The sequence below is a fragment of the Corticium candelabrum genome, chromosome 5 (assembly GCF_963422355.1).
Source record: "Corticium candelabrum chromosome 5, ooCorCand1.1, whole genome shotgun sequence".
In the NCBI taxonomy this organism is placed as follows: Eukaryota; Metazoa; Porifera; class Homoscleromorpha; order Homosclerophorida; family Plakinidae; genus Corticium; species Corticium candelabrum.
Genome location: NC_085089.1, coordinates 296,460 through 319,385, shown reverse-complemented (window position 1 = coordinate 319,385; position 22,926 = coordinate 296,460). Strand labels below are relative to the sequence as shown.

General features: G+C 39.0%; 6 protein-coding genes and 2 non-coding genes across 12 annotated transcripts; 6 read left to right on the top strand and 2 right to left on the bottom strand.

Moving 5' to 3' along the window:
• Positions 1–35: 35 nt before the first annotated feature.
• On the top strand, positions 36–907 carry LOC134180029 (uncharacterized). Its single transcript, XM_062647093.1, has 2 exons — positions 36–263; positions 700–907. The coding sequence occupies exons 1-2, from the start codon at positions 37–39 to the stop codon at positions 905–907; spliced, it is 435 nt and encodes a 144-aa protein (XP_062503077.1). The 5' UTR covers position 36.
• On the bottom strand, positions 802–1,680 carry LOC134180028 (uncharacterized). Its single transcript, XM_062647091.1, has one exon. The coding sequence runs from the start codon at positions 1,635–1,637 to the stop codon at positions 933–935; it is 705 nt and encodes a 234-aa protein (XP_062503075.1). The 5' UTR covers positions 1,638–1,680; the 3' UTR covers positions 802–932.
• Positions 1,681–1,794: 114 nt separating this feature from the next.
• On the top strand, positions 1,795–6,253 carry LOC134179509 (uncharacterized). Of its 3 annotated transcripts, XM_062646428.1 has the most exons (14): positions 1,970–2,109; positions 2,321–3,196; positions 3,251–3,340; positions 3,402–3,504; positions 3,669–3,789; positions 4,116–4,200; positions 4,264–4,376; positions 4,432–4,573; positions 4,724–4,812; positions 4,867–4,951; positions 5,009–5,103; positions 5,742–5,846; positions 5,907–5,995; positions 6,064–6,253. In XM_062646428.1, the coding sequence occupies exons 4-14, from the start codon at positions 3,452–3,454 to the stop codon at positions 6,170–6,172; spliced, it is 1,086 nt and encodes a 361-aa protein (XP_062502412.1). In that variant the 5' UTR covers positions 1,970–2,109; positions 2,321–3,196; positions 3,251–3,340; positions 3,402–3,451; the 3' UTR covers positions 6,173–6,253. The 3 variants fall into 3 exon arrangements, with proteins under 3 accessions (XP_062502410.1, XP_062502412.1, XP_062502411.1); XM_062646426.1 differs by lacking the exon at positions 2,321–3,196 and having other exon boundaries at positions 1,795–2,109; XM_062646427.1 differs by having other exon boundaries at positions 2,321–3,340.
• A 444-nt stretch (positions 6,254–6,697) lies between these two features.
• Positions 6,698–10,819, top strand: LOC134180606 (T-complex protein 1 subunit delta-like). Its single transcript, XM_062647793.1, has 13 exons — positions 6,698–6,862; positions 6,929–6,981; positions 7,041–7,130; positions 7,247–7,355; positions 7,583–7,725; positions 8,108–8,229; positions 8,285–8,417; positions 9,236–9,375; positions 9,431–9,635; positions 9,864–9,994; positions 10,093–10,327; positions 10,424–10,537; positions 10,600–10,819. Exons 1-13 carry the CDS (start codon positions 6,775–6,777, stop codon positions 10,618–10,620), a joined length of 1,584 nt encoding a protein of 527 aa, XP_062503777.1. The 5' UTR covers positions 6,698–6,774; the 3' UTR covers positions 10,621–10,819.
• On the bottom strand, positions 10,513–14,921 carry LOC134180607 (ubiquinone biosynthesis monooxygenase COQ6, mitochondrial-like). Of its 3 annotated transcripts, none has more exons than XM_062647794.1 (13): positions 14,751–14,921; positions 14,521–14,670; positions 14,165–14,223; positions 13,828–14,016; positions 13,443–13,499; positions 13,282–13,389; positions 12,677–12,739; positions 12,506–12,613; positions 11,845–11,926; positions 11,653–11,776; positions 11,479–11,594; positions 11,143–11,309; positions 10,513–10,767 (listed from the first exon to the last, which is right to left on the bottom strand). In XM_062647794.1, the coding sequence occupies exons 1-13, from the start codon at positions 14,845–14,847 to the stop codon at positions 10,738–10,740; spliced, it is 1,350 nt and encodes a 449-aa protein (XP_062503778.1). In that variant the 5' UTR covers positions 14,848–14,921; the 3' UTR covers positions 10,513–10,737. The 3 variants fall into 3 exon arrangements, with proteins under 3 accessions (XP_062503778.1, XP_062503779.1, XP_062503780.1); XM_062647795.1 differs by having other exon boundaries at positions 11,848–11,926; XM_062647796.1 differs by having other exon boundaries at positions 14,521–14,666; positions 14,751–14,855.
• Positions 10,893–11,017, top strand: LOC134180654 (U6atac minor spliceosomal RNA). The gene has a single exon (XR_009970024.1). It is a non-coding gene; the product is annotated as a U6atac minor spliceosomal RNA (small nuclear RNA).
• Positions 13,549–13,620, top strand: Trnaq-cug (transfer RNA glutamine (anticodon CUG)). Its single transcript has one exon. It is a non-coding gene; the product is annotated as a tRNA-Gln (tRNA).
• LOC134180609 (lysosomal cobalamin transporter ABCD4-like) lies at positions 14,903–22,814 on the top strand. The gene is made up of 19 exons (XM_062647797.1): positions 14,903–15,002; positions 15,066–15,184; positions 15,330–15,457; positions 16,382–16,521; positions 17,033–17,278; positions 18,077–18,127; positions 18,197–18,239; positions 18,919–18,970; positions 19,038–19,162; positions 20,025–20,116; positions 20,186–20,263; positions 20,325–20,416; positions 20,922–21,032; positions 21,213–21,304; positions 21,357–21,428; positions 21,491–21,540; positions 22,353–22,429; positions 22,488–22,603; positions 22,672–22,814. Exons 1-19 carry the CDS (start codon positions 14,917–14,919, stop codon positions 22,732–22,734), a joined length of 1,833 nt encoding a protein of 610 aa, XP_062503781.1. The 5' UTR covers positions 14,903–14,916; the 3' UTR covers positions 22,735–22,814.
• Positions 22,815–22,926: the final 112 nt, after the last annotated feature.

Sequence of the window (22,926 nt, the reverse complement as noted above, 5' to 3'; positions counted from 1 at the left end):
AGGTGTTGAAGCTCCAAGGCTAATTAGACGTCCCGGATGTCTCGACCAAAGTTGGCGGATGCAGTAAAGAAAATCATCGACTTGTCTAAGCCTTTATACATAGATGGACAGTGGAAAAAGCCTAGGATTAGTGGCAGAAAGTATGCCCGTTTGAGAAAGCAGTTTGTGTCATCAGGTTACTATTGGCCAGAAAAACCTCTCAGAGACAGAAGCAAAGACGTGCCGTCAAAGGGACACAAATGGGAAAGAGAGAGAGAGGAAAGGTAGGAAGTTAAAAGTGGTATTTATTGATCACGGTGGAGGAGTGAATCAGTGAGTGGAGAGTATCTACTGTAGACATGGAAACATTTTAGTTAGAATGGAAATGTATGTCTTGCAAATATTGGATGTGTAGAGATTGTTTTTATAAGGTTGTTTGTATTACTAAAGTGCCAGTTTTGAAGCATAGTCTTAGAAAGGTGTGTAAGTCTTTGTATTAAAGTTGGAGATAGTCAAATTGAATTTTGGTTTTTAATGGACCGACTTCGCTCAGCAGTGACGGGTATAGGGGAGAAGGGTGGAATGGGGTGAGAGAAGTACAAGAGTAGGGTTGAATAAGGTGGAAACTGTTGACTTTTTTATATGTAGAGTCAGGTCACTAAATTTTTTAGATTGTTCACATCGCGCGCGTGTGTGTGTGCATATATCTATTGGTTTCAGATTGTCTCAGATTGCTGAAAAGATGAGGAAGATGCCTCAAATGATTGCAGACTACCGTCAGCAAAGGAAAGCGCAAAAACAGAAAAGCCAAGAAAAGAATCTCAAAGATCCAACAAAACTTCTTGCAGCAATCAGAAAGAAAGGAGGCACAAAATCACAACAAGAACTCGAACAATTGCTCAGAAAGCACAAACAGAAAGATAACTAATTTCACTAATTATATTTCTAAATTGTTAGAGTTCCATTGTATACATGACGTCAGTTCTCAGAATGTATTTTGTTCCTTCAGTCAGTTGCAATCCTTCATGATACGTATCACGTGACTTCTGGTAGAAAACAATGCAAAGTCCAGCTTTCGGCTCAACGTCAAACTTTGCTTTCTTTCTTGCGTTGATGTCGAGAAATCGTGTCGCACCACCCTGGAAGTCGTGTCCCTTGTCATTCAAATACAACATGCATGTATAGAAGCTCTTCTCTCTGTCGGATGCATAAAACTCTCCATCAATATGAGCACCAAAGTAATGTCCACTAAAATATCGACAAATCCTGAAACGTCTATTCAGTCCTTTCACTCTCCACTGATGGCCATTGCTGTCGGTTTCATATTGAGGTACATAAGCCTGCACCCTTCTCCACAAGAAGTCGGCCAACTGCTCATCGTCACTCATCATACGATCATTGAAACGATCGCGATATTGAAAGCAGTAATCCTTGGCTTGCTGAAACCCGACCTCTTCACACACAGCAATGAGTCGTTGGCATTCTTCTTTGCTCATGCATCCATGTAACAGCCAGCCTTGCTTGTGGATCACCTCTTCACATGTCACCACACACTCTAGATCTGCACTTTCATGATCACCTTCATGATCATTCACACCAAGAGCAGCTTTTGCAAGGAATTTACTAAAGACAGGATCATAGCGTTGCCCGTCATCCATAACACCTCACTTCCTTTTGCACGAGCAAATGTGATTCCCCAAAGTCAGCAGTCACGTGACTAGTAAACTGACTCAACGATCTGAAAATAGTAACAGTTGGTAATAGTCACGTGAGTCGTTATATCCAATCAGAGGCTCGTTATCGTAATTAGCAACACTATATAACTCGGAGTGTGCACAGAGCGCATAATTTGTTTGATAAGACAGGATGGTTGGTGTGCAATCATTAAATTTTGTGTGTATGTGATGACAGTGTTGGAGTGTTGTGAGGGCGAGCAGCGCGCGGAGAAGTCGAAGTCGAGGAAATGTTGTGATGACGCGATCGACGTTTGCTATTTGCTGCTGTTGCCGCCTGAATTGCTTTTCTTTATACTGACGAGGTTTGGTCTGAGTGCGAGAGACCTTGTGAGCTTGGATCAGACATGTCACGCGTTTCATTCTACACAAGAAAATGAGCATGCAAATTCAGATGGTGAGTATGGACACACACGCATACATACATACATTACAAGCTTTGTAATTTGTTTGACGTAGCTTTGCGTGCTTGCGTACGTGTGTGCGTGTGTATAGGGTTTGTCTGTCTGACTGCATGTCTGACAGTCTGTCTGTCTGTCTGTCTGTCTGTCTGTCTGTCTGTCTGTCTGTCTGTTGGCACGTCGTGATGTCTTCTTCTACCCTTATAGTCTACTTCTCTGTATCAACATTGTCATCATGGATTGCACGCAACTTTACCTCGCATCAGCGCTGGGCGTCTTCTATGGTGGCCATGCACGTCGTGATGTCCATCCATCCATCCATCCATCCATCCATCCATCCATCCATCCATCCATGTTATCAAGAAGACAGACAGACATTTTTCAGTTTTGTGTTCTCTAGTTGTCATTGATAGAGACCTTCAGTGTTTTACACATTAACAATAGTCTTGGACTATGGTAGAACATTTCGTTTAACAGTAATTGTTGTAGTAGTGCAGATTGTTGACAATAAACTTAGTTCTGTCTGTCTGTCTGTCTCTCTGTCTGTTTGTCCGTCTGTCTGTCTCTCTGTCTCTCTGTCTCTCTGTCTGTATCTCTGTCTCTCTGTCTGTCTGTCTCCCTGTCTCTCTGTCTCCCTGTCAGTCTTTTCTGTCTGTCTGTCTGTCTGTCTGTTAAACACATCGTCTGTTTGTCTGTCTGTCTGTTAAACACATCGTCTGTTTGTCTGTCTGTTTGTCTGCTGTCTCTATTTCTGTGTGATTGTACGTTTTGTCTGTTTATGTATGTCCATTAATTGCTTTTTTGTCTATATGCACTAGAGTCTATACCATGCAATGAATAAAATAATTTATTTATGTTTGTCTGCTTGTCTATCGTGTGTCTTTATTAGTCAACCAAACGCTCAGGAAATTTTTCTCATAATCATGATATTCAAGCAAAACGAAATAATAGTAAATCGGTTTACTGTACTAAAATATTTTGTATTTCTATTTCTATGGTAAGTACATTATAGCTTGATTATACAATTAATGTCCAATTTAATTATCACCAGTTGATTGCAGCCTGAAGAAATTTGATTCTGTTGTACGTTACAACATCCTGAAGTAAAAAGCAATGGCCAACGTTTTGTGTTGGTAGGCATTGGAAGCTCTTTTACTGAAACTGCTGCTAGAGTAATTGTTAGAAAGTTGAGAAACAAGAGATTGGCAAGTCTTAAAGTTTATGAAAGTAATGAGTGGTTTGAATAGGTTGCAATCGAATGGTAGCTGTAGAATGTGACTTTGTTTAGATTTTTCGTGGAAGCAGAGGCTTCAGGTTGTTGATCATCTGGAGTCAATAATGCCAGCTTTGGCTACAGGATCATATCAGAACTTATTGATCAACCAAATGGGGTAATACATGCATGTGTGCGTGCACGCACACACACACACACACACACACACACACACACACACACACACACACACACACACACACACACACACACTTGCAATGCTGTTGTTTGGAGTTATCACGAATTCTAAAAATTTTTGTTGCTTTGTCCATGTTGCTGCAGTAAAGTCGTGTCATGGGGAGGAGGCCGTCTTGGTCAACTGGGAATAGGCGTGAATGAGGACAGATCCTCTCCTGTTGATATTACTAGCTGTATCAAAGATGGGTTTGGCATTCCTATGCAGGTAAGACAACAGGATACGCATCTCGTTTGCTTTTTATTGTCTGTCTCTCTCTCTCTCTCTGTTTGTCTGCTTTGTCATTTCTCAGTTGTGTGTGTGTGTGTGTGTGTGTGTGTGTGTGTGTGCATGTGTGTGTGTGCGTGTGTGTGTGTGTGTGTGTGTGTGTGTGTGTGTGTGTGTGTGTGTGTGTGTGTCTGCATGTGTGTGTATGTGCATGTGTGCATGCGTGTGTGTGTGTGTGTGTGTGTGTGTGTGTGTGTGTGTGTGTGTGTGTGTGTGTGATTGATGCTTGGATTATTGTTACTGATTACTATTTATTGCATGTGCAGGTGTCTGCTGGTTGTGCTCACAGTGCTGTGGTGACGGACCAAGGATTAGCACTCACATTTGGCGACGGTCGTTACAATCAACTTGGTAAGCCACATGTAATATATTATAGAAACATTATTGATACATTATGTGACTTGCAATCATCAGGTCACTCTGATACACGAGTGTACAACCAACCGTGTCTCGTTCAATATCTTAGTCACATCCAGCTGTTGCAAGTTTCGTGTGGAAGCTGCCACACACTGTTTGTCGACACTGCTGTAAGGCTGTTTTTACAATTTATGAATTTAGTCTTGATGTGTGTTGTTTGTGAAGGGATATGTGTATAGTGTTGGTCAAGGTGATAATGGTCAACTGGGTCAAGGTGATGGAAACAGACAAGTGTCGACACCCCTTCCCATTGAGTTGCCCGAGAAAGTGAGGATCATGTATGTTGATGCAGGAGTTTCTCACAATGGTAAACATCACACACACACACACACACACACACACACACACACACACACACACACACACGCACACACACACACACACACACACACACACACACACACACACACACACACACACACTACAAATGGTCACAGCTAATGGTCATTCTCTATAGTTTTGGTGAGCTACTGTGGCAAACTATTGACTCACGGTTTTGGTGGATTCGGTCAACTGGGACACGGTGGCACCAGAAGCATATTCACTGTTTGTCACTTTTCAAAGCAATTATTTATTGATATTAATAAATTTGATTTTTAGCCACAAACTGTTGCTGATTTGTTGCATGTGAAGATTGTATATGCAGCTGCTGGACCAAAACAAACACTGTGTGTTGATAGTAAAGGTTGGTGTTGGTGTGATGTGTTTGTGTTATTGGTGTTTATATGTCTGTTATGTGTAGGTCGATGTTATGCATTTGGTTATGGAGCAGACGGTACGCTTGCCTTGGGAAATTATGAAAATACTAATCGGCCTCGATTCATTGAGGCTCTCGAAGTGAGACACTCAAGAGAATTTTGGTTTTAGTGTTGAGAAGTAGCAGACTTATACTAAAACATGTCAATGTGAATAGCATGCAGTGCCGGATGTGGGTGGGCAGACAAATAGACAGACACACAAACAAACACACAAATGTTTTTAGACAGACAGACAGACAGACAGACAGACACAAGTAGCGCTAAGTACTCAACCCAGTTCTTTAGCCACTAGGCTGACCTGGGTTATCTTTTAAGTTAAGTTGTTACTGTTTTTTAGTGCTTTTTCCTGTGTACTGTAGCACCTAAAACATTATGTCATTGCCTAGCACTCTTTGTATGATAGATGAATGTTTGAAAATATATGTGACAGACAGACAGACAGACAGACAGACAGACAGCTAGACAGGCAGGCAGGCAGGCAGGCAAACAGTTAGGCAGGCAGGCAGGCAGGCAGGCAGGTAGGCAGATACAGATAGATGACAGACGCATGGACAGACTGACAGACAGGCAACACAGTCAAATACAAACAAGATATGCAAGTACTCAATTAGCAACACAAAATGCAAACCAGTTGACAGACAGAAACACATCACGTTTAATTAATAGTCTTCTATTGTTATAATTTTTACAAACATTTATGTGTTGTTATAATTGTAGGGTGTTGATATCAAAATGGTAGCTGCCAGTCAAGAGACAAGTCTGTTTGTCAGTCTCCATGGGACGGCTTATTGGTCAGGCATCGGACTCGGTCACATGCAGCAGGCAAGCAACACACAACAGCACGTCAAATGACGAACATGTTAGATTTGTTATTCGGTTTAGCATAAGACGTGCCTGCCGACGGTCATCAGAATGTGTGAGCATATTGAATGGGGAGCACTCGGCGACAGTCATGCTGCTCTACTCACAAGGTTGTGCATGAAGTTGACTGATTGCCAGAGATGTGTTAACGTTGTTGATTGTGTATTGGACATCGCAGATCAGGCAACGTGTTGACGATTGGAAAGAACGGACGAGGCCAAGCAGGTCAACCAGAGACAGAACAAGTGGTCGACAGTTACACAAAAGTAGCTATCATGTTGACATAGTTTGTCATTACTTTCATGCTTTTGGCTATATAAATAAATAAATAATTAATTGATATGAATTTGTATTTTATAATTATTGAATTCCTGCAGTGTTTTGCCTCTTCGTTCTCCTCTCTGCATGTTCACTAGGTAACTGCATGTAGATTTCTGTAGCAATTCTTTCATCTGACACGTGTTAGAGAACCTTGCGCGTGCGCGAACTATTGCAGCCAGTCACGTGTCACCTGTGCCCTGCCTCGTGCGCCCGACGTTCTAGAGTGCGAGAAATGACAGAGAAGTAGAGCCGTATTCTAAAGAGAGTATCTCGATATGTACATATAACAACCACGTGATAACATACGACATGCTGGACTACAAATGCGTTTACTTGTTAACTTGTAGCAGCTAGACAGTTGCATGCTGCTTAAAATTATTCATTTCTGTGTGTTTTCAGCGAACAAAATCGCTCTGTCAAATAAAAGCGCGCATTTACAGTAATACAGTAATATTGTAACGCGCGCAAGCGCGCAACACTTGCATTCCTATAAATATCAATAAACGCGTTTGCTTCCATCTGTCGATATCTCATCAATCTTCGTCGTATCACCAATTGTTTTGCAGTAATGACGGACAAATCGAAAGTTAGAAAATATTTCCAGAATCGCGAGAAGCCGACAGCATGCAGAGAGAGTAACATCTCAGCTGCAAAAGGTGATGCTTTACACAAATTTTCCAACACCTTCCAATCATTGATTTAATGTTTTCATGTTGTACTAGCCGTTGCCGACGCGATCAGAACGAGTCTTGGACCGAAAGGAATGGATAAAATGGTAACACGTGGTAGAACACGTGGAGCAGTGTATTGCACGTGTGTGTGTGTGTCTGACAGATTCAAGGACCACACGGTGACGTCACGATAACAAACGACGGAGCAACGATACTAAAGGAAATGCAAGTGCTACATCCAGCAGCAAAAATGGTAGACAATGATTGAATTCAATGATAACTAAATAGTCACGTGATTATATAACAAATTTTTATTTATATTTATAGTTGATGTTGCAAGTCATGTATGTTACAAGTGTTTGTGTTTAGTTAGTTGAATTGTCGAAGGCTCAGGACGTTGAGGCAGGAGACGGAACGACGACTGTCGTCATATTGGCTGGCAGCTTGTTAGCTGAAGCTCAAAAACTACTAGAAAAAGGTGCATAGTACTGTACCTAATAAATTTGTAATTAATTAATATCAATAAATTGATACAACTTTGAAATCGGATGATATGAACAACTATGTAGCAATGACATGACAACAATCACTAAGTGTTGATATGATGTCATTTGCTACAGTTTATTGCTACAATGTAGTTATACAATGTTTCGACACGTTTGTAATTTTGTGTTGAGTGTAACGTAGTACATATGTACCTTACAGGTATCCATCCTACTACTGTTTCTGAGTCGTTTCAAAAAGCAGCAGCCAAAGCTGTTGAGATCCTTACTGACATGGCCACACCCCTTGAATTGACCGATCGAGAATCGTTACTCAAGAGTGCTACAACAGCATTGAACTCGAAAGTAACAGAATTGATTTATAAAATAGTAAATTAAAATTAATGATGTATTTTAATTTTTTATTATTAATTAATTAATTATGTATTTTAATTGTTATAAATAATTAATTAATTATGTATTTTAATTGTTATAAATAATTAATTAATTATGTATTTTAATTTTTATAAATAATTACTTAATTATGTATTTTAATTTTTATAAATAAATTATTAATTATATATATATATATTAATTATGTATGCTATTTTTATAAATAATTAATTAATTATGTATTTTAATTTTTATAAATAATTAATTATTTAAATTAATTATAAATTAGATTGACTTGAATGTGTGGACCACGGGTGTATGTGTATGGGTTGACTGACTGTATTGTGGTGTGTAGGTGGTGTCTCAGTATTCTCCATTGTTGGCTCCCATGTGTGTTGATGCCGTGTTGAAAGTCATCAACACGGATCAGTCAACGAACGTTGACCTCAGAGACATCAAAGTTGTGAAGAAACTCGGGTATGGCTGATGAGTCGTCGAGGATGAATATTATGTGTATGTTGTGTGTTTTCAGTGGGACGGTTGATGATACTGAGATGGTTGAAGGACTGGTGTTTACACAGAAGGTTGTCACGCCCACTGTTACTCGTGTGGAGAAGGCACGGATTGGACTCATACAATTTCAACTGTCACCACCTAAAACGGATGTATGTAATGTTGTTAGGATACTTTCTATCATGATGGGTGGATGGATAGATGATGGATAGAGAGGCTAGGCTGGTTGGTGGGAGGATGGGTGGAGACACTAGTAACAGAGGTGCACATACAGTGTTTGTTTACTAGTGAAATTTAAGTGACAAAAAGGTGTGTGTGTGTGTGTGTGTGTGTGTGTGTGTGAGTGTGGACCGACAGATGGATGGATAGACATAAAACGTTGGCAGGCAAGATTGCAGATTGTCTATGAATTGTGGTGTTTACTGACCTGTCAGAGCATAAACTCTATAAGACAATCACAGACAACTGAATGATGTGTGTTGCTAGTTGAGGCTTTGAAATTCAGGCGTTACAGTTGTGTGTTTTATGCTTTACATTTGGAAAAAGTTATATCATAGTAGAGGCACTTGCAGACAGGTGTTGGAGGTTTTCGTAGTTTTTGTGTTCTCACCATGTCGTTGGACTTTGGCAAATCTGTCATATGCTAGTGAGTCGTTTGCCTGTTCTATGAACATCGATTTGACGTAATGCAGTCTGTGTGATGTACAGATGGGAGTTATAGCAGCTTGGTCATTGAGTTTGCATTATACTGGCGTGCGCGCACACACACACACACACGCGCGCACACACACACACACACACACACACACACACACACACCACGTATCTGTCTCATGAACACGCCGGCATGTCGGAGTAACCTACACTAATGTCACATTGAATATTATTGGCATGTGTAGATCATCTCCAGTTTCCAGTTTTCCAGCTTGTCCTATTTGTCTGATATTTGATAATTGAAATTCTGTTTCAGATGGAAAACCAAGTAGTCATATCTGATTACACTCAAATGGATCGTATCGTTCGTGAGGAACGTCAGTATATCCTCGAATTATGTAAGGCAATTAAGAAGGCAGGATGTAATGTCCTTCTTGTACAGAAGAGCATCCTGAGGTAAAGTGATGTTTCATGCATCATGTGCACTGCTATCTGTTAATTTTAACTGTAGGGATGCTTTGAGTGATCTTGCCATTCATTTCCTGACGAAGATGAAGATACTGACTATCAAGGATATTGAGAGAGACGACATTGAGTTTATATGCAAGAGTGTTGGCTGTAGGCCGATTGCAAGTGTCGATCATTTTACGCCCGACTTTCTTGGTAACGCCGAATTGGTGGAAACTGCAGCAACTGGAGATGGGAAAATAATCAGGGTATGAAACATCATATCAGAGTGTTAGAGTATTGTGAGATGCATCCCTCCAATACAATAGTCTAGTGTATTGTGAGATGCATCCCTCCAATACAATAGTTTAGTGTATTGAGAGATACATCCCTCCAATACAATAGTCTAATATATTGAGAGCATGCCTGTAGTAGACTGGAAAGAGATGACGTGTTTTTCAGTTGCTGTAGTAGTTCTATTTCTTGTGTGTTCGTAGATCACTGGACCATCTGTACCTACTCGTACTGTCACCCTCGTTGTGAGAGGTTCCAACAAGTTGGTTCTAGAAGAAGCAGAACGATCCATTCATGATGCATTGTGTGTTATTAGATGTCTGGTCAAGAAACGGTCAGTGTGAATACCACTTTCTGTGTGTGTGCATGCGCGCACGGGTGCGCGCGCGCGTGTGTGTGTGTAATGCGCCTCATAAATGTCTTGTGTTTTAGGGCTATTATTGCAGGTGGTGGAGCTCCTGAAATTGAAGTGGCACAGAAGCTAATGGAACACTCTCACTCTTTAACTGGCATGGAGGCCTACTGTGTGCGAGCGTTCGCTGAAGCCTTAGAGGTGATTCCTTGCACACTTGCCGAGAACGCAGGATTGAGTCCAATATCAACAGTAACCGAGTTGAGAAACAGACACGCGAATGGAGAGAAAACTGCAGGAATCAATGTCAGGAAGGTGAGTGGTGTGTGTGTGTGTGTGTGTGTGTGTGTGTGTGTGTGTGTGTGTGTGTGTGTGTGTGTGTGTGTGTGTGACTTCTATTTGCACATCCAGGGCACAATTACTAATATCCTGGAGGAGAACGTAGTTCAACCGCTCTTAGTATCAACAAGCGCACTCGAGCTTGCTGCCGAAACTGTTCGTAGCATTCTCAAGATTGATGATATTGTAAGCATCTCCACTCTCATACACATTGTTATACATAACTTACAACTGACTGTGTTCTCTAGGTTAATGCCCAGAGAATATGACACAAAAGGCAAATAGTAGCTTTCAATTAGACAATGTGGACCTTGAAACAGAATACCGACTGTTGATGGAGTCTATCGAGTCTCTTGACTGTTTGTCTTCTGTTTGTGTTCTTTCTCTTACTTCATTGCGAATTCCATGATACTTCGCTAGTAAACATTAATAGAATGTTAATCGACAAAAGCGTGATACATCAGGTGACGTCAATGGGTCCCACAAGTTTCGTTTCTACGTGAGAGGAATACTTATATACGCGCACGCGACTCGCGTAATCGTGTTGTATGAGCCGAGAGAAGGTTAGCATCTCCCTCGATAAGGACGAGAACGGTCTTTGACCGTCAACCTACACACATATGGTTAAGGCATTGCCACTTCGGTGGCATCTAACCAGTTTTTTTCGTGCTAAAGTGAGAGCGCACGCGCAGCGCTATCAATCAGGTGGACTCCGAGGGCCTTGGATTCCTAACCTAATGTTGCGCATACTTAACTAAGGTTAATTAATTATTAATTAAAATTCTTCTTACCTTTACTGGTGCAAAAGCATCGGTTAATTGTAAACCAAGAGCCCGAGCCCACACAAGAGGAATAACCGATGTTGTAAAGAGCCTGTTCAAGCCGTCGATTGCTGCCATCATTGGCACAACATTTTGTAGCCTTTCTTTTTCATAAGAACGTAGATAATGCAAAGAACCTAATAACATATCATTGATGTCGTGTGTGTGTGTGTGTGTGTGTGTGTGTGTGTGTGTGTGTGTGTGTGTGTGTGTGTGTGTGTGTGTGTGTGTGTGATTGAGTGTTTTTGGTATGACAGCACTACATACATGATTAATTACTCCGGCCATCAGTGCATGTGTACCTACCAAGATCTTGTCCTTGTCCTGCTGCTTCCTTTATCAGATTCGCAAGACACTGCACATCCGAAAATCCTAAATTGACTCCCTGTCCTGCCATTGGATGCACTCGATGAGCTGCATCACTAACAATATCTATATTATATTACATACAAAATCTATACACAGACTTGTGTGAGTTACCCTATAAGAGCAAGTCTCCTCCGAACATACTGCGGACTGTGGCCGAGATGGAGAGGAAACGATGCTCTGCTTTTGTCTGTCACATTCAATATAGAAGGTGGAAGCTGGAAAACCGTTTGATTTGCTATAAGACAGTACAAGTGATGATATGGTCAGGTGCCACAGCATGCACAAAGTGTAGACATTGCCTACCACCTCCACCGACTGTTTGTATGATTGCATTAAGAGTTGCAAGTGATGACTCAACAAATGTATGTCTTGGGTAGTCTTCACACTACAATATACACCATCAGATGTCACAGACATGAGACTGCATGCTGATGATACGAAGAAAATATTGAACACAAAAGTTGTACACATGAAGCAGGGGCGTAGCGTGGCATGGGCTAGGACGGCCTATGGCCCCATCATTTGTAGGCGTGATCATTAAAATTGTGGACTGCAAATATGTGTAAGGATCTAAGCTGTATATAGTATATACACCATTCTTCTTCCAGTCTTGATCTGCCACTGATTCTACCATATCAGTCAACGTGAAGCCCATAAAAGTAGGCGTGTCCATAAAATGGGCGTGGTCAGTAGCATCGTGAAGTTTAGCCCCCCTATTTCTAGAGGTCACGCTACGCCCCTGCATAGAGACAGACAAATAGCCCAAACTCGTCGGCAAAATCAAAGGTTTGGTTATTCGAATTATAATACATTGTTGGATAAATAATGAAGTTGCTGCAATGCATGACCCAAATCAAGCTGACAGACAAATGAATGGGTAGACACACAGACAGATGAACAGGCAGACTAGCTGGTGGAAAACAGAATGGCTGATCCAAATAAGCAAACTCCATTATGTCCTTACAAAAGCTGAATTAACAGCATCAACAAAACTGTCTCCCGACATTTCCAAAAGAGACCGTGCATGATCAGGTGATGTGCTCCACACAAGTGAGGATGCGTTTTCAGACAGCTAAACAGTTCACATAAGATGTTTAACCACTTGATTGTTTGTATTCTTAATTGATGCACTCACAGGTAGCAAAGCTATTGGACCAGATGGAAGGAACCTTTGCCAAGCTGTAAGATTGTCACTTGGCTAACAACGACCACGGTTTCAGATTACACACACACACACACACACACACACACACACACACACACACACACACACACACACACATTGACAGACAAACTAGACAAACTGAGAGCAACACAAACGTACACGTTTATAAACACATCATTTAGACATCACACTGTACATCAAATACAGATACAAAAATTAAATAAATTAAATAAAGTTGCTTAATAACAATAAATTAAAATAAATTAAAACAAATTAAAATATTAAATAAAATAAAATACATTAAAATAAATTAAAATATTAAATAAAATAAAATAAATTAAAACAAATTAAATAAATTAAAATATAAAATAAAATAAAATACATTAAAATAAATTAAAATATTAAATAAAATAAAATAAATTGATATATATTAAAATATTAAATAAAATAAAATATTAAATAAAATAAATTAAATATTAAATAAAATAAATTAAATATTAAATAAAATAAAATAATGTGCAAACAAATCAATGTCTCTAACTTTCCTGATGCTATCAATAATTTAACATCATTACTTCTGACAGCTGGAGTGTTGCTACAACAGCCATCTGATTGTAGCTGTACGAGTAGTTTTCCATATTTGCAGCCCTTCTCACTGTTGATGTTGCTCCGTCTGCACCAATCTTCCAAAAACAATTTGACTAACACCGGACAGCAAAACATAAATAAAGTTTACTAGAAGTTTTGTGTTGAGAAGTGAACTGTTGCTCAATGTGCAGCTCAGCCATGATGCCTAAACACCGACAACATATTAGAAATCTTAACGTCGAAAGCTCATGTCTGGTCCCATGGTGTAACGGTTAGCACTCTGGACTCTGAATCCAGCGATCCGAGTTCAAATCTCGGTGGGACCTCACTTTTTCTCTTGCATTTCCGCATTAGAAAGTTTAGTTAATTATTTTATCGTCTTATTAGTTCCATCAACTACATTGCCAATACCGGTACGTGCGTTCTAAAAGCAAGAAAAAAGCGCCACAATTGCGCATGCGTATTGTTAAGACAAATGCATGGGGATTCCCCACCTACCTGCACTCGCATTTAATTAGCTCATTGAATTTAACCTTGTCCTTGTTGTCTGATTGAATTGCTTCTACGCGAACTCCTTCCAAGACCTCGATGTTGGGAAAACTTTTCAGACGTTCGTGCAGAGCAGCTACTATGACGTCATTCTCCACTATGTAGCCCATACGTGGAGCAGCAACATCATCACAGTTGAAAGATATATGGGCCTCACTGCATGCATCCCACACCTAGAGCAACACATTCTACAAGAGTCTGGTCGACAATCAAAGGCACAACAGTACAAAATTAATTAATTAATTAATTAATTATGAGATAAACATATAGACTCAATAATTTATCACAACTTTCTAAAAAAGAGACAGTTAAAGCTCACACCTGCATTCTGTTAAATTGTTTGAATCGAGTTTTCTTTATATCTTGCCACACCCCAATTTCTGTAAATACAAAAACCTCTTTACATATTTCAAACCATTTATCTCCATTAGCTGCATGTCCCTCCAAACAAATATATGTATGCATCAAATGATCGTCATCACACTGTGTGTCTGCCTGTCTGTCTAGGCCTGTCTTCTGTCTGTCTGTCTGTCTGTCTGTCTGTCTGTCTGTCTAGGTCTGTCTTCTGTCTGTCTGTCTTTAGTCTGTCCATGTATCCGTCCGTATGTTTGCCTGTGTGATTGTCAGGTTGCCATATTTATTACTTAGTTGTCCACTCTCTGCATGTGCGCACTCACCGTCTAGCAAGGCAGCCGAGCCTGGAGTAATAGCACTGACACGATTACTGTACGTCTCAGGTACATACGATTTCGAATATTTATCCAAAGACTTTAACTTCTGTCCTTCCAACACAGCCAGTTTCCTATCTTTCAACACTGATAACCTTCCTGCCACAATCGATCAATTGTAGCAAAGCATCACATTTCAGGGGGGTCTCATCACCCTCAACCGATAGTTGCATTCTCACCCAGACTGCACGCCAAACATGCACCAACCAGTCCTCCTCCTGCAACAAGTACATCAAAATGCACCGGCCCTCCAGACGTACACAAAAATCGTTGCATGGACTTGATCTACGGATATCCGGGAACACAAGATTGTTGTCAAACATCCCGGATAAACAACACTTTGTTATGGAGCACGTGGGTCTTATAAACGCGGCAGATTTGTCAAGTCCTCGCAGATATCCTGTACGCAGAAGGAGTAATGGAAAGAGTAGGTTAGGACTGTTTTACGTTTGATATTTTTTATTTTCTTGGTTGAGAAGTTCTGTTTCGTGCAGATTGGGATTTGATCGATTATTTCTTAAACGATTGTGGAGGATTTTGAGAGTGATGATGCCTGGTTGGCTCAAAACAACTACACTGCTTCTCATTGTGCTGCTGTTGTTGGCTGTTGGAGGTAAGGCCTTGCTGTCCTGACCACAGTGGTGTCATGGCAACGGAAAGAATGAATGTTAGGTGGTTTGGCACCGCAAGGCAACTAAAAATTTTAAAACTAACATGCAAATATACAGTATAGTTTAACATTTTATGTTGATTTTTAGAACAATTTGCTATTTATTACACGGGTCTAGTTCCCAGTCAGTTTTATGGAGTATTAACGAGGAAGGATGCCAATGGCTTCAAGACAGTTTTGTGGAAAGGAGCAATTTGTATTACAGCTGCAGCTATGGTGAGTGAGTGAACAATAACAAAGTGAATGAATAGAGAAACACATTACAGTGCTAAACCCTCAGCTGGTGTATGTAATCACATATCTAGTCACGTGATAATGTTTTACAACTGAGGTTTTAGCCCAACCCACTCATCTCAGCTAAGGTTTCCAATGCATTCGTTTAGCTAAACAAAGTGCAAAGCGTCTCCAGATTTGCGTGCTTACAGGTCAGTCGCTTTGTCTGATAAACAGACGGGCTGTAATGGACAATGCACGTTCCCCTTTGCAAATTCCCATAGAGCACCAAAATTTCTGTTGAAGACGACACTGTAAATAGTGATTTTTGCAACAACACCGCCGCCGCCGCTCGGCTACGCACACCAAAATATGAAGCTGTCAGACTGCAGAACCACTATGCAGAAACACTGTGGAACAAGCAAAATGTTACAAGTCAGGTACAGCTACACGTACGGCATGGTGCCTGAATCCAGCAACTTTGCTCTCCAGATGCCTGGTTGGTTGTGAGAAAACATGCACATGCAAATGTAGACGAGGCGTTGTTTCTATGTGTTAAACTCGTAAAGCAAAGGACTAAACACCATGTACAGGACGGACGCCTGATGGCCGAATTCTCGTTAGCAGCTACTAGTACCAAACAAGGAGAGGTGGAGCCTCATGATGACATCACGTTTATCTATTAGTCGGTAATGACACCACTTCTCGTCTATTGGTCGGAATAGCTTCATTTGCATCTGTGCTAATCGACTATAAATACGGTCTTACGTCGGATGACTACTATACCTTTAGCCCGGATATCCTTGCCTCGGGTAATTACACGAATTATTTGTTAAATAGTTAATGTAATGTAATGACATGAAAATAAGGTAACAGTGACTGCTCAATCGTTTCAAGTTGTGTTTGTTGTTTGTTTTGTGTTTGCAGGGTAGGAGCTTTATTCAGTTTGTGTGCGGATGGTTGCATGTGATGTGGAGGAAATATCTCACCGATCATCTTCACGACAGTTACTGTACAGACATTGTCTACTACAATGTCAATGTATTGGATCCCACACTCGACAACATGTGAGCGTCAACAGAATGTGTGGCTGATCTGTTAGTGTGTCTGGTTTTCTGTTTGTTTGCCCACCTATGTGTTCATCTGTACGTTTGTCTGTTTGCTTGTCCATCTGTGTCTTCATGTGTCTGTCTGTTTGTTTGTCCATCTGTGTTTATCTGTTTGCCTGTTTGTTTGTCCATCTGTGTGTTTATCTGTCTGTCTGCTTGTTTGTCCATCTGTGTTTATCTGTTTGCTTGTTTGTTTGCCCATCTATGTGTTCATCTGTACGTTTGTCTGTTTGTTTGTCCATTTGTGTGTTCATCTGTCTGTCTGTTTGTCTGCCCATCTGTGTGTCCATCTGTTTGTCTGGTTGTTAGTCCATCTGTGTGTCCATCTGTCTGTCTGTTTGCTTGTCCATCTGTGTGTCCATCTGTCTGTCTGGTTGTTAGTCCATCTGTGTGCTCATCTGTTTGTTTATTTTGTTGTTTTAGGTTATTCTGTTATTTAGCTCTGACTGTCCTGTATTGTTGTATCTAGAGATCAACGTATAACACAAGATGTGGAACGCTTTACTTTCAAATTGAGTGACAAGGTTGCATCTAAGTTGATCATCACTCCATTCACAGTGATTTACTACACATACAAATGTTGGAACAGCATTGGCTACTTTGGTCCCGTTCTTATCTACCTCTACTTCTTTGTTGGAGTTGTTATCAACAAGTTAATAATGTCACCAATTGTACACTTAGTTTACAAACAAGAAAACCTGGAAGGCGACTTTAGGTAATGGAAATATGAAATTGTATGAGTATGTGTCCACAAATCAGTGTGGTTTTGCATTTGTCTGTGTGTGTGTGCTTGTTTGTCTATTTCTATTGACCTTGTTTGTTTTGGATTTTATACATTTAAAGATACTGGTAATAGAAGAAGCATGTTTTACAGTGAGTGTTATTACAGAGTGTGTACACAAATTCATTGCTAACTGTGATTACATGTCTGTGCTAGATATTCTATTCTGTTTGTCTGTCTATTTGTTTATCTGTTTGTCTGTTTGTCTGTCTGTCTATCTGTTTGTCTGTCTATTTGTTCATCTGTTGTCTGTTTGTCTGTTTGTCTGTCTATTTGTTTGTTTGTTTATTTGTTTGTTTATTTGTTTGTCTGTCTATTTGTTTATCTGTTTGTTTGTCTATATGTTTGTCTGTTTATCTGTTTGTCTGTTTGTTTGTTTGTTTGTCTATCTGTTTGTCTGTGTATTTGTTTGTCTGTCTATTTGTTTATCTGTTTGTCTGTCTATATGTTTGTTTGTTTATCTGTTTGTCTGTCTGTTTGTTTGTTTGTCTATCTGTTTGTCTGTGTATTTATTTGTCTGTCTATCTGTTTGTCTGTGTATGTGCTTGTGTGTCTGTTTGTTTGTTTGTCTATCTGTTTGTCTGTCTATTTGTTTGTCTGTTTATCATGTTTGTCTGTCTATTTGTCTGTCTGTCTGTCTGTCTGTCTGTCTGTCTGTCTGTCTGTCTGTCTGTCTGTCTGTCTGTCTGTCTGTTTATTTATGCACCAATGTCATGTTTTGTATTACTGTAGGTTTCAACACATGCAGCTGAGAGTTCACTCAGAGTCAGTAGCATTTTACAGGTTAGCATGTCTGACTGTTTGCTCTACAAACACAACACATTCACATTTCTCACTGTTGTTATGATGTAGGAGTGGAGAGCTAGAAAAGCAGAGACTGTCACTGAAGTTCAAGGCAAATTATAAACTTGACTTAATTAACACTGCAGTACAGTTTATTTATCTGCACAACCAATGTTCTTGCTTTGTTTACCTGATTTTATGTTTGTTTGTTGTCTGTCCAACTGGTGCATTACTTTGTTTCTATTTATTGTCAGTTATTATTTGTTTATTTATTTATTTATTTATTTGTTTATTTGTCTGTCTGTTAATTTATTTGTTTATTTATTTGTTTGTTTATTTATTTGTTCATTTATTTGTTTATTTATTTGTTTATTTGTTAATTTATTTGTTTATTTATTTGTTTATTTATTTGTTTATTTATTTGTTTATTTATTTGTTTATTTGTTAATTTATTTGTTTATTTATTTGTTTATTTATTTGTTTATTTATTTGTTCATTTATTTGTTCATTTATTTGTTTATTTATTTGTTTATTTGTTAATTTATTTGTTACTTTATTTGTTTATTTATTTGTTTATTTATTTGTTAATTTATTTGTTTATTTATTTGTTTATTTATTTGTTTATTTGTTTATTGATTTGTTTATTTGTTTATTTATTTGTTTATTTGTATGTCTGTTAATTTGTTTGTTTGCACTGCACGCTTGTCTATTCATCTAACAGACTGATTGTTTTATCTATTTACCAACTTGTCACAAACTCTTCTCATTAAGACAAACTATTGTCTGTGTAGGACCTGCTGTCAACTCAGGGTCTTCTTGTGATGTGGAATTTCCTTCTAAACAGTGAGTGGACATCATCTCTGTCACCACCAGCCAGTCACCTTCGTCTGGTGTTTTTGTTTGCGTTCAGGCTCAGTGAACATATTTGATTATGTGGGTGGAATACTGAGCTACCTTATTATTGCACTCGCAGTGTTTGGAACAGCACGCTTTGACTCGCTCTCTGCCAGTGACATGAGTGTCCTCATCAGTGAGGTAGACACACACATAACAATAATAATAAAACGTACTGCATAAATTAATAAAAATATGGCAGTAACACCAAACCCTGTGATTGATATCAACATGACTTCATGGACTAAAATTTGACAATCTAAAAAATTTTGGGAAAATGACGACAACTACGTATTTGGACTGGTTTTTTGCGCTTGTGCATTGATGTCTTGTGTTAATTGCTTGCCGGCATGCATATTTGGCAATGTGTGCATTTGAGGTATGAATTGGTTGAGTTTTCGACTCATTCAATATGTTGCTATCCGACTAAATGAGTGCTCCTTGATAGACACTATTGTTAGGGAAGTTGTGCTGAGATTGTCTTACTGGATTAGGCAGGCGTGTTAGGGTGGATGGTTTAGTCATGCTTGAATGGTTTGTAATCTAATCTGTTGATGCACTAACCTGTGACGTCATCATAACTTACGGTTAGTTTTTAGAATATTAATTATTGATTAACCAATTCTACTTGCATTTTCTGGGTGTTAGTCTCTGCATGCAGACTTGTTATCCACACGTACACACATAGAGATATAATGAAATTTATTGTCTGTCTGTATGTTTGTTTGTTTGTCTGTCTGTCTGTCTGTCTGTCTTTCTGTCGGTCTGTCTGTCTGTCTGTCTGTCTATCTGTTTGGCTGCATGCTTGCCTGTTTGTGTGTCTGTCTATCTGTCTGTCTGTCTGTCTGTCTGTTCTTCTGTTTGTCTGTCTGTCTATCTGTTTGTCTGTGAATCTGTTTTCTGTTATATGCTGAACGATTCAACAGGTTTTGACTTATTTATTGATTTATTAATTTATTGATTTACTTTTATTTTTTTGTCTTCTTGACTTGTTTCTGTCTAGAACTCATTCTTCTGTCTTTACCTCATCAATCAGTTCTCGTCTCTTATTGACCTTAGCAACGACTTGTCAGACATTGCAGGCTACACACACAGGTATTCAAAAACTATTACTTTACCATCATTATGCCACAAGTCAACTATTTCTGTTACGTTATTGCACAGGATAGGACAACTTATGGAGTGTCTTCATGACAATCACAACGACCAGCATGACCTTCCATGGCAAGCTGCCAGTGAAACGTACATACTGATTGCATGTCATACTATATTATCATTGGTACCGTATTGTTATGATTTATAGAGTAAGTCACGTGACTGATGCTAACACAAAAGGTTTATGTCTTCAGAATGTGTCTTACTGTCCACCAAGCAGCGACCAGTTGTTAGTGAATGGTAAATGCTCTACAAGAACGTTTGAGCCAGATTTATGTTTTATTTTATACACGTGATTTGCTATCAATTTTTATGTAGATTTGATGTGTTTGGTTATCTAAATTAGGTGATGATGGGTTTTAATTTATTTTGGTTTAATATATTTATTTAAATTTGGGTAAACTTATTTGTTTAATTTTTTATTTTCTATTAGATTTGACAGTAGAATTTGTGTGTTAATTAATTATTTATTTTATTAATTTAATTTTACTAACTTAGTATTTATTAATTTTATTAATAAATAAATTATGTATTTTTTATTAAATTAAAATTTATTTTTTTTAATTTTCTTAATAGATCTGACAGTAGGATTGTAAATTAAAAATATTTGATAATTTATTTCATTAAATTAAAAATATTTTTATTTTTGATTAGATTTTACAGTAAATTGTGTGCTAAATTAAGTATATATTAATTTAATTAATTATTAATTTTATTTAATTAATTAATTTTTATTTTTGATTAGACCTGACCATAGAATTATGTGTTGGCAAGAACATATTGGTGAGCGGCAGGACTGGAGTGGGCAAGAGCTCGCTGTTTCGAGTGATCAGCAACATTTGGCCAGTAGTGAAAGGTTTGCTACATTTCATTAAATCAACTTCACACTACGTTAACTTTGTGTCGTGATGAGTCCAAGTTTGATGACACATTTGCATGACTGTTGAACTATACGCTATACTGAACACACTATGGGATGTCTATAAGTGGATATTAAATATTTACTATGCTGCTATCAATGTATCATATTGTGTAGGTAAAATTCAATGGCAGATTCCTTATTCTACTCACTTTGTGTTCTTTCTTCCTCAACGAGCGTTTCTAGTGCAGGGATCTGTACGAGAGCAGGTTCGAGTGTTTGTAATTTGTTGTGTTGTGATGAGAGACTGTGTGGGTGTAGGTTGCGTATCCGCGATCGCCTGCTGATGTTTGTGATGAGAAAATTAAAGATGCTCTTAGTATGGTCGACTTGGTGAGTGTGTTGTGTGTGGTGTTTGAGATTTATGTGCTGACTATAGGATGTGTTTGTGTTAGAGTCATATTGTAGATGAAATCCATTTTGACAAGCAACCGGCAGTAAACTGGTATGTTGATGATTGTGTAAATGATGATAGATGGAGACTTGGATGGAAAAGTGATAGTGAAATGTTAGGAAGGCAGACAAACATGCAAGCTGATACACAGACAGACAGACAGACGGATGGATGAACGGACGGACAGATCAGATTTAAAGACAGACGGATGGATGCATGGTCAGACAGACAGACAGGCAGACAGATAGACAGGCATGGCAATTTTTGTTTAGCAATAAGACATTAACTACACACAATTTAATTACAAATTAGCTTGGATTACTGGAGAGATTTCAATGCTTTGTTTGCCTCATTGACGATATGATTCATTTAGATTGTGAACCTTAAACTTCTAGACAATGAGTACACTTTCTTTATTGACAATTTGAGATAAGTTTAATACAAAAAATTAACGTTACACATACGTGTAGGAACGGGGGCATTGGGGGCAGGTGCCCCCTCGACTTTCCCAGCTGTCAAGTGACCTTCTAATATATGAGGATGACAGATGTAGAGACTGATAAGACTGACATGACATACAGTGTATAGTGTTAATGTTGCTTTCCTGTGTAGCATGCATATACTACAATATATATGATTAATTAATAATACATTTAGCCTTGTTATACAGAGCCACGCCTTCTTAGGCAAATATGTGGCCCCTCAATCAAGTCTAGGTTCCTACGTCTATGACGTCGTAGACAATATGTAGCAGCCTTGATATGCTGTGACTCTGCAGTCGTGCAGTAACAGTCTGCTTGCCTGTTGGAGATGGTGATATGTGGATGATTGCTATCACTGATTTGTTTCCTCTCGTTTGTTAGGGATGACATCCTTTCACCCGGTGAAGTTCAAAAGCTCGGCTTCGCTCGCCTTTTCTGTCATCAGCCACGATATGCTTGTACGTGTGTATGTAACAATTGATTTTGATGATTTTCAAGCAGAGTCTGTGTGTTCAGTGTTGGATGAAGCAACGAGTGCTGTAGATGAGGAAACAGAAGGAAAACTGTACGATATGTGCCAAGACTTAGGAATAACATTAGTCAGCATCAGCCACAGAATGTCTCTCAAAAGGGTTAACTTGTTTACTTGTCTTTCGTTGTTGGTTTTGTACTTTATGTTAATACGTTTGTTTGTGTGTAGTATCATCATGTCGAGCTGTGTCTAACAGGTGGTGGTGAGTGGACATTAGCAAGCATGCAGTAGCGACTGCTGAGATAAGAAAAATGATTCTCTTAGTATCTACTGATTTTAGATGTTTTGTTTTCTAATATATACAGACTATACGTGTACTGTAATGTACACACACACACACACACACACACACACACACACACACACACACACACACACACACACACACACACACACACACACACACACACGAGTAAGGATAAA